Source organism: Trachymyrmex septentrionalis, unplaced genomic scaffold (assembly GCF_001594115.1).
Source record: "Trachymyrmex septentrionalis isolate Tsep2-gDNA-1 unplaced genomic scaffold, Tsep1.0 scaffold44, whole genome shotgun sequence".
Lineage (NCBI taxonomy): Eukaryota > Metazoa > Arthropoda > Insecta > Hymenoptera > Formicidae > Trachymyrmex > Trachymyrmex septentrionalis.
The window spans coordinates 2,796,370-2,807,510 of record NW_017305611.1 but is presented as its reverse complement, the minus strand read 5'-3'; the positions used below and the strand labels follow the sequence as shown (position 1 = coordinate 2,807,510).

General features: G+C 37.9%; 1 protein-coding gene across 1 annotated transcript in view; it reads right to left on the bottom strand.

The window, feature by feature from the left end:
- LOC108751376 (nuclear anchorage protein 1-like) overlaps positions 1 to 11,141 on the bottom strand; it is an 84,334-nt gene that overhangs the window by 71,461 nt on the left and 1,732 nt on the right. Inside the window, exon 2 of the mRNA XM_018491498.1 lies at positions 9,539 to 9,919. Within this exon, the coding sequence (XP_018347000.1) occupies positions 9,539 to 9,745 (207 nt within the window). The 5' untranslated portion in view covers positions 9,746 to 9,919. The remainder of the gene's footprint in view (positions 1 to 9,538; positions 9,920 to 11,141) is intronic.

Genomic DNA, 11,141 nt, shown 5'->3' with positions numbered 1-11,141 from the left:
ATATATATATATATATATGGGACAGGCAAGATGGAGTCTCGAAGGTACGGGTCGATATGAACGCGGCAGCGCTATTGCAGCAAACCGCCCCCTATTCGCCTCCGCGGTTTCTGTGCTGGCTTCTCTTACCACCTTTGCTTGACTCTCTTTTCACTATCATTCCCCTCTTCGTCTTATCTTATGCCGCTATCAATGGTACCACTATCGACACCAGTTGCACACAATCGACGCATACATGTATGACCAAGTTTTTTTTTTTTTTTTTCCCCGAAAAACGCAGTATGATATAGTCTAGCGAAAGTAAGAGAAACAGATTACGAAGCGAAAGGAAAGCAGATCGTGATCACTTTGATGAGGATATTTTTAATTATTTTAAGCCAACGCACAATATATCCTGACAAATCCTATCCATAAATACATTTCTCTAATTGGATTAGAACTTTATCTAATAAAATAAATCTATTGTTAGTCAGGTATGAAGTCTATTATCTACCTTATATGGTAGCAATAACAATAATAATATGAAATCAGAAGTAACTGATATCACATCGTCGTATCAATTTGTTGTGTTAAATTTACCGTGTCGAATGTCAGTTCGATACAGCCGTTTTAATTCGCAGCGATCGCTGCAAGAAACAAAGTTTCTTAATGATCCCGACTTGAGAAAGAGAAGCTAGGTAAATATTTTTAATGAATTCTCGGCTTGATTAGATGCTCGCTGCTTCATCATCGAAATGACTCGGAGTCATGAAATATCTCGACGAGTCGAGATATAACATTATACAAAATTTTATATTAGCTGCTGACTTGCTGGTGTTGTAATACGACCGCGCTTTCTATTGTACCTGACGACGGATTGCAAGAGTTCTCTCGTGAGACCAGGGCATAAATTAAGCCTCTTTCGTGATATTTCGTATTAACGTATTTCTCATTTCTTGACCTTTCAATTTCTCTGGCGGTGACGTAATCTCACCACGTGCGGGCGGTGTACACGCTTAAACAAAAATAATCGTGATGTGATCTGATATAACGAGAATCGGCATTATCCAGTAATATGCGCAAAACTCGTTGACCGTGATTAAATACTTCAGCTGCTTCGACAGGTATCAGAATAAGTCATATCTGCATTTCCTTGGGAACAACAATATTTGGATAAGTAAACTTTCTTACGCTATACATATAAATGCAAATTGAATAAAAATTAAATCTTCACTTATAACTCTGAAGTAAAAAAAAATGGTTCATATAAATATAATATAACACAATATAATATATCAAATGTTAAATGTTCTACAATCAAAATCACGTTTCGTTTATTACTCACTTATTGCTGCAATTATCTATTTGTCTACTTTGTTCGAACAGTTTTTACTGATGTTTACAATTGAGATCAATTAATCCGATGTACAGGATGACGTTAACGCGATAAATTCTACAAAGTATTTCTCTCTAATCGTAATTACATTTGATTTTGACGATAATTGATTGTCTGCATGCGCGAAACAATTGTTATCATACTTGACAGATAATAATTTAATTATATCAAGTCACTTTGATTTTTTCGAATGTATGTTGACTCTATCTATCAAAAAAAAAAAATAGAATTTAATCTATTTGGTGATAAAAATTTTTGCTAAAGTTCTTTAAAATTACAAAGGTAAAAAGCATAATTTTTTGTTTGCTTCATCGAGTCTTTAAACTCGTACACGATTTAGATAAAATGACAGGATAAAAAAGTATATTACAGAATAAAAGAATATTTATCCAATCATTAGATTGTCAGTAAAAACAAGCTTTTCCTATTTAAAAAATTCTTATAAATTAATTAAAATTGCGCGAAATAAAATCTCTTTATTTATCCTATTACAAAGTATGACCTGATAATCCTAGCCAATTATAAATGTAGCAGTTGACCTAACCGCCTACTCGATAATCAATGCAGGTTGTTGCACTAGCTTGCAAACAGCCTATTTTAATCTACGATATCATATTTAACGAATACTTTTATAGTCCTTCCTCAACCAAAAATACGATAACAATTCTTACTTCGTTAAATATATTATGTGTACTACACGTATAATTAAAATATATTTTAAATATTGAATCTTTAATAATAATGAGTTATAATCATAATAAATAATGGAATTTTCTTCAATGAAAAAATCAGATATTATTATCACAAGGACATTTTCTATCACGTATGTATCGCGCAACATTTTCAAAGTAGGTCAATATCGATTATATAGGATGCTAGCGCAAAAGTGAGTGTTATAAAATGTCATACAAGAATTAGGACAATAACAAAAACACTACATAGCATATTCTCCGTTGAACGCTATGTTCTGTATATGGATAATTCTTTTGTTCGAACTGAAGCTAACATGTGCACTCAAATAACTGAGAATAAATGTCGATTCGCTCAATCAAGGCTGGGGATACGTAAATGCGACCGATTGCATAGCATTTTCAAAAAGGCATGATAATATTCAAACTCAAATTAATCAAAAAATAAAATTGGTACAAATAAAATCGCAAAATAGAAAATAAACGTGATAAAAAAATAATATAATTTCCTGAGAATAATTGATTCATATTTCTTACTCACATATAAACTTGCATTTTTCAACATTTTACGTGCAAAAATTATTTTACATATCATTAACGGTTGTATAAAACTAGCGTATATAACCGTAAAAAAAAAAAACGAGTTGATATTCTAATTTCCGAGAGTGGCAAGTTGCGTTAAATTAATTTTCGCTCACTCATCCTCGAGGTTGTTCGAAGCACTTATCCAGCATTGATTATCGAGTAGCCGCTTTCTGCATGAAGACAATAGGAAGAGAAGAGAGAAAAAGGATACTAAAATTGTTGGTCTAAACCGCTATGGTCCTTCCTCTCATCAGACAAATTAAAGAACGTTCGGCTGGCGCGAACCCTTTTCGATCATGAAAGCATGATGAAACACACCGATCCCTAATACAGAGAAAGTGATGAGGGAGGAAGTATCGGCGATGCGAGAAGGGTTACAGCCCTTCCGTCAATTTTACACAGCTCGCTACTTATCGCGTTTAAAGAAGTGTGCAGTAGCCGAAAAGCGCATTCGAGTTATCGCACTTCGTCGGTTGCTTCGTCAAGCAATACTTTGAAGTCTGTTGGGATCTCTAATTCAATGAAAAAGACACGATTAAGCAAAGTAATGCTCAAATGCATCGATAAAAAGCGAATGTATACATGTATTAGGTAAGAGTATCTGATGGAAAAAACGAGAATCTTACATTAACAAAGCACCTAAATTTATTTTCTTGGAATTCTTGGAACTCTCTTAAGAAAAAAATGTAAAAAGATTCTATTGTACTTTCTTTTTAATTTTCGTTTAACAAAATTTACAAAATTCTAACATTATATTTATTCTGTTGCCAATAAAAAATCTAATTCTGCACAAAGCCGATTATATTATAAATATCTACTATATTTTTATGATGTGTCTTAAAATCATTAAATATTTATTTTGATTAGTATCGGAAAAATTGATGTAAGTGAAAAGCACTTAAAGAGTTAAGAGCTTATCTGCTTTTTAAAAATCAACATGATTTAATAATTAAATAGAATCCATAGAGTGAAAGATCTCCCTCTCTACCACATCGCTGCTAATGTTAGTAACGAATAATTCTGCCCACCTTCGCTGCTGTTAACGACAATAGCATTTTACGAGGCATTATTAAAGTGGGTCAATCACGGCCACTTCCGACGTTGCATTTAATGTTTAAGTACTTGTCAAGGGCAGAATGCCAAATTTCTACGGAAGCCCTTGTCAACTTAAAACGAATACTCGCTGCAGGATAAAGTGGCAATTAATTCAACGCACTTTTTACGAGCTGTCGCTTTAAGTAAACGTTACTTTTACTAAATCACAGCTTCAGAAATAAAGAACCAAACATATCATAATATCTTCTTTAATCAAAAATATTTCCTCATTAATTCTCACATTATTTTCATATATGTATATTTCGGGTTATAGAAAAATAACTTGAGCGCCAATTTTTTTCTAGATATAATAATGTAAACATTGTTTTCTAGAATACAATATATACGAATCTTTTTAATCTTTATATTTCTAAAAATCGCATTACAAGCAATTTCAGCTGTCCTATCATAAGAAATCATTTTCAGACCCGTGTGCGTCAATAAGTAAATTTGATGACTCGATGACTTGCTGCGATTTCAAGCTAAAAAACGTATCAAAGTAAAATTTCACGGCGATGCGCGCATTGTGGACCATCTAGCACAAAGCGTGAAGCCGCTTCGCATTACCGGCGCGAAAACGTTTATTTTCAGTCTACCTTTGCAGTAGTTACGGAAAAGACGCAACACGTATATACTCTGTGTGTGTGTGTGTGTGTGTGTGTGTGTGTGTGTGTGTGTGTGTTTATATATATATATATATATTTATGTGTGTGTGTGTGTGTGTGCGTGCGTGCGTGCGTGCGTGTGTGTGTGTGTGTATGTGTGTGTAGACCGCCTGCGGTTTCGCAAAGCGGTCTCATCCGGCGAGGAATCGACGAATGGAAAATAACGTGTTCCGCATATGAACGCATACATACATTTTCAATCGTAAAAATGGCACGGTGCAATGGACTTGCTGATCAATACATGGGAGATTATTAAAAATCGTTACGGTTGCCGCGCACTTCGGTGTCGTTTGAATTATTTAGCCAATGCATCGCGAATAACGCAAATATTTGCTTTAATATTGTAATGTCCTTATTAAAGTATGAAATTCTGACTGTATCGCTGTACAAATTGCCGGTTTTTACGTGGAAACACCAATTTTAGCACATGTTTCCTCAAACTATATGATTATTCTAGAGCTTTGATGTACTCTTTAATTTTGAGTTAATTATATGTTCTCTAATTCTTCATTGAATCATACTTCCGTTATAATGTTATATGTTATCTTGTTGAAAACCGTACTTTTGTATTTTTATAAAGCTCGTTCCAAGACGAATAAATATTCGTCTGTTTCATCTTACAACATTTACGTCAAATCAGCTGTACGATTGTGTAGTTGTCTTTAGTAATTTACTCGAATGCTTGGAGCACTTGTGCCGGTGTTTCACAGAAGAGATGACACATCATAAGAAACGCAGGTGCCTCCATCACGGCGTGATGTTATTGCACATAACGTCTTATTACAGACAATCAAATGTAACTCGCACGTCAAGCTGATTGGCAACGTAGTCGTCCCCTAAAAGCGCATCACGGAAGCGACAGCTTGATCGCCATTGAATACAAGAAATTGGACGGACGTACAGTCTAAAACCCTCCGTAATGCGTCGCGACTGACCCAGATTCGTGATCGCTGCAGCACCACCTTCATGTCTTTTTGTCTGCGCACGCGGACGTCCTGAAGGACAGATACAGTTTCAAATTCAAACCGACAGTACCGTTTTATATTATAATTCGGATTGGATCCCCCGCAGTGAACGTCCCGCGGTTCTTTCAATTTCAATGACGGGCGAGCAGCTTAGATCTAAATTTAAAGATAAAAAAATGGAACAGCTATATAGAAGGGCGTATATCTTGATTATATAAAATATAGTTTCTTCCTTGTAACATGCAAATTTGACAAATTTTTGGATTCGCGAATTTTTTGAAATTATTCGTACGATCGCTTCACGAACGAGACATTCGCGATAAACCGGCAGCCTTGATTTACATGGGCAAGAAGACACGCAATGTCGCAACCACCAATCTTGTAGCTGTACCAGACGTTGCGCCTCGGTCAATTAATCAATTCGCTATCTAACATGACTCAATTGTGAACCTAATTCGAAACATATTTTTATTTACAACGGAGAAAAATATATCCGCGTTCTCGAATCTCTCTTCGAGTTAGCTGTGGCCTCGAGACATTGTTCAAGGTTCGTTGGTGAAGGTCCACGATAAAATTATGACGTAATCCCACAGTGTAATCCAGAACGTGTAGGCATTATACATAGAGAGTGGCTAAATGTTGGATCCGTGACAGCAGATCGTAACGCGAATCAATGGAATTCTCGTGTAAAAAAGGTACGATGAACTGCCGTTGAAGAACTGTAGAATTTTGATAAGCTGCATATGCTATCGGTTATACTATTTACCGTTCGGAAAGCTATCCATCTCAATATTGCGTATTAACCATAGTGATAAGTCGTACATAAAATTTTGCTATGTATCTTAAGCAATTCTAATTTGTTCCGTTAATATTATCATTACACTTTATAATAATTATTACAGAATTTCTATTTTTATTATAAAAAAATTAATAGTAAAGAACTTACTATTTTAATGAGAAAATATTGCTTGTCTTGTCTTACATCATTGTACCTTTCTAGTTGCTGATTAGACTGTTTTAGACCGGTCTTCCATGTATAACGTTGATTTCTGAGAATGCTGAGATTCGAAAAAGCGAGAAATGATACGTTTGTTAAACCGAAGAGCCAGCGGCATTCATAGCATATGACATCACAACATTAAGGGGAATGATATAACTCGTCACCGAGTTACGCCGCAATGGATACATCGCTTGTCACAAACGACACATTTTTAGAGAATGAAGCAACGACTATTTCAGCAGAGAAGTACTCATTAATTAACATAAGAGTCTCGACTTGATTTTCTATCACAGCGCAGCGATATACGTTTGAAAATATGCCTTTTTTTATCTATTGTACTAGTTCCATCGATTTACATTGATAAAATATGCGATTATGTACATTCATTGTGTTATTATAGAGCTCGACTTATGCACACTATGTTCAAACACGCGTGATATAAAATATATTATCTTGAATATAACCAAAATTCTCGAAATTATAAATTGTATCGATGAGATTATACTGACAGATATAGAATGAAGACAACGATGCATATTTATTTTTAATATCTAGGTAAAATGTACATCTAAATACAGGCAAAAGATACTTAAGTACCAGTGAACGTTAAATATTCACGGTGTGTAGAGATGAGATAGATTTTTTTTCGAAGGAGAGAGAGAGAAATGAATAAAAGTAAATTTTTTACTTGAGGATAGAATAAGAAATTAGCAAAGACACGGATTAAACTTCAAAATAAAATCGTTGTCTAACTCGCCTAAGTCTATTCCGATCTACGTCACAACCGCTTTCTTATGCTTCTAGCAAAAAGTAATAAGCAAAAAGTTTACTTTTTAAGTCCAAATTCTACCGTCTTATGAACTTTCTCATTTAGGTCGAAACAACGTACCTAAAACTTATTATCTTTGTTCTTTTAACTACAAAGGTACCTAATACTTAACTATTTTTGTACTTAACGACGTAATAATAAACAAGAATGGTACAGAAGAGACTGCGACTAACGAAGCAGTTTGACATTTTCCACCTGGCAACCTTTCTATCCCGTAAAATCGTGCGCGCCCACTCGACGTGGGATTTTTTTGTTTGCCTATTTTGGAGAGTAACGTTCAGGATCTTCGGTATCGTGAACGCGAGCACGTGCGTTCCCCTACCTAGTAGCGCTACCTTTGCAGCAGCCTGCGTCCTGGAGTAACCATGACCTTTGAGCCGCGACAATCGGCCGGCCATATCGTCTTAATGATCGCTTTGCATGTCAACGCGGTTGATATAACGATCTGCGACAAAGGCAATCGTACGACTTCTCAAATATTCGCCAAATAGAATTTTATAAATTACACATTCTACGAATGGGAATCTTAACGAACGACATCCTCCTATTCAGTTGAAGGTACAAAACGTTCGGCAGAATATATTAGGTTGTTCGGAAAGTAATTTCGTTTTTTTTCCCAACGGTGGACTTATTGTATTTTTTCACAGCCAACTTCACACTTAAGCCGCATAATCATTATATATTTTGACAGCTGATATAGCAAGGCTTGCTTGTGAAAAAAAGTTCGATTGATTCTACGCAGTAGTTTTTGGTTGGTGCCCTATCAAATATGGAAAGTGAAAAGCAGCATTTTCGGCATATTTTACTTTTTTACTATCGAAAAGGTAAAAGTGCTGTTCGAGCAAGAAAAAAAATTATCCGATGTGTATGGAGAAGATGTATTGACAGAACGCCAGTGCCAAAACTGGTTTGCAAAATTTCGATCCGGCAATTTTGATGTTGAAGATGCACCACGTTCTGGAAGGCCAGTTGAAGCTGAATGAAGGCACAATAAAGGCATTAATTGATGCAAACCGGCGAATAACAACTCGTGAGATCGCTGAGAGATTAAATTGATCGAATTCGACCGTTCATGATCATTTGAAACGCGTCTGATTGAAAATCGTCTTTCATTTTCATAAGAAAACACGAAATTACTTTCCGAACAACCTAATATTTAAAATTGTAGATTTTTTTAACATTAGCTTGTTTATCGCGAAGTGATTAGACGACCAGACACACTTGCAAGCGGTCCGGATTTCTGAAAGAAAAAGTAATATTACGAGCAAAAGAAAAGAAATAAAAAAGTTCGTTCATGCAGACAGTTTTTTTTTTGCCAAAGAAAGTAACGTGACGCGTGAGAAGAGTGTCAAATGAGAGAGTGCAGTTGTACTCCGAACCCTCCTCTCGCACTTTACACACGCAATCGAAATTGCGAGCTGCATGCGGCGAAACAACGACGGTTGAATGTGAGCCCCGTATATGCTATTAGACGGTATGTATATACGAAGCCTATTATTTGTGATAATGCCACCCACTTCCCTCGTCTCGTGGCCAAAAATACACATGTCCAATGTAACAAACTAATGCGCACACCATGCAGTACGTTGATAATTTTGGGTATTGCGTACGTGACACAGCAAATTTTTAAAACATAATTGTATGAGTATTCGCATACATAATTATGCGACTTCGATTACAATACCATCGTATACATACATGGATAGAAATATTTCTATTATATTAAGTATCAACTCCGATTTTGCGCGGGCGATCGAAACTCTAATGTTTTCAATATGCACGTTAGAACATTACATTGCAAAGCAATACCCTGTCGTTTGCAACGTACAAATCAGTGAAATTGCTAGACAAGTATCCGGTATCCACAACGTATTCTCAGATATCGAATTGAAGCGTTGACAATAATAAACTTAAACGGCTTTCCTATTTTTACTTTAAGTAATAATTTTTAAACTTTTTAATGGAACATTTCAAATAGTAAACTATCATTTTTTTTTTACAAAAAAAAAAAGAATTTCCTTTAGATCATCTTTCTCCGTTCATTGCCTACACACATTCACACACAAATAAAAGAAATTATAATTCATCACAATCAATCATGAAAAAAGCAACGTAACGAGAAACTCGATGGAATAAATCAACTACAATTGCATGCGTCATTTGAGTGTCCCGATTCAACTTCCTTTCTTCCCATCGCGTAGATGGAAATGAAAAAAGGATTACGTCAAGTCAAACAGGTTCAAATATCAAATCACATCACGCTGTTGACGCTAGTTTTTCAGCGTTCCGCACCGCTGTCAGTGGTGTCAGTAAAGAAAAAGTTCATCAATCTTACCTGTTTGCCGGCGCGTGGCAGCGTCTCCACGTTGGTACCGCCGACTACGGGAGCCTTTTCCGGTCCGCCGTTCTGCTGGCTGACGTTTATGTTCGCGTTAACATTGGCGTTAACATTGTTGACGTTATCGGTGACGTTCGTGTTCATATTTGCACCAGTGGTAACGTCGTCGGCGCCGCCACCGCGCTTTCCGTCCTCGCCCGTCATTCTTCGGCCGTACCGTCGATTCACCCTCTCGTTGTCTCACACCCTCGCCACCTCCGCCGCCGCCGCCGCCGCCGCCGCCGCCGCCGCCACCGCCGTCGTCCTCGCCGCCCTCGTTCCGCTTATACTTCCGCTCGTTAATTCTCAACTTCGGTCCACGCCTGGGAATCCCGATATCTGTGCGACCGATCGAGAATCGATCAAAGTAGTATCAAAGTACGTATCAAAGTGCAGCCGTGAATGACGCTTGACGTGTCATTTATTTCAGCCTCTTAACGCGGAGTTTTTCTTTCCCGCCGAGACACGGGATCTAGACTTATTAATAGACGAAACTTGGCTTTTATTAGCCAAGTTATAGTGGTATACACGGGAAGCTCGAATTGGCGACGTTTAAAATGAATCGCGAATTGTAGCTTTAAGGGCTCACTTAAGCACGATCTTATGCTTAGAGTGAACCTGAAATCGTGAACTCGAGCTCCATCGGAAATTTCGAGTGCCGCTCAATGGTAAAAATTAATTCCCATGGCGGAGCGATGGAAATAAAATATCGAGCGGGCCGAATTACTTTGGTTGTTCTTCGAGGAACGCTATTTTTAGTCTTCACGAAACGATACGGGTGGTATAACCGTACATGACGAAACGGTTCACAGGCACATTGCGAGCAACCATCCTCCCGTTAACTATTCGCCAAGGAGGAAGAAGCGAGCGAGCCTCGCCCGAAGTGCAATCTTACCGCTAACATCACCAAAGCAACATAAAGATCCGGAATCACATCTCAAAGATACAAGTCTCTCAGACGTCACATTCGTGTTCGTCTGGGACGCTCCTAATTCATTCAGACAACACTCGTACGTCACGATTCTACTTTTCTCTCGCAAATAAATCGCGTTCGAGTCATCTAACAATCGTAAAAGCGGAGAGACCAGAGCTTTCTCCGAGCGCTTTCGGGTGGGAACGCAAGACAGTTTTGGGTGGTCAGGATCGCGAACTCTCGACTCTCTGCTCGAGGGTCAAAGAACGTACGAACGAGGGCCTAACGCGTCGTACCGACGCGAATCGTCGCGTAATCGCGACGATGTCTATCCGGGGCGAAATAACGGTAAAACGGTACGATGTATAGTCGCGACGAGGAGTCGCGAGAAGTCGGGAACCCTCGCGGAGGAAACGCGACGCGAGGTAGGGTAAAGCCCGCACCACGGTCGACGCGACGTTAGTACATCACCGGGAAAATCGATTCGAGCGTGTCCGTTCGAGCACTGCGCGCCTCTCCGAGCCGTGGTGGATAAAAGTGTCCCGTCGCGTTCCGGCTCCCGACGTTTTTACGGCCTCTTCAGCACTCGAGAGGACTTCAAGTCTCGAGACGTAGATTTTCCGAAATTCAAAATAGCGCACGTTTTTC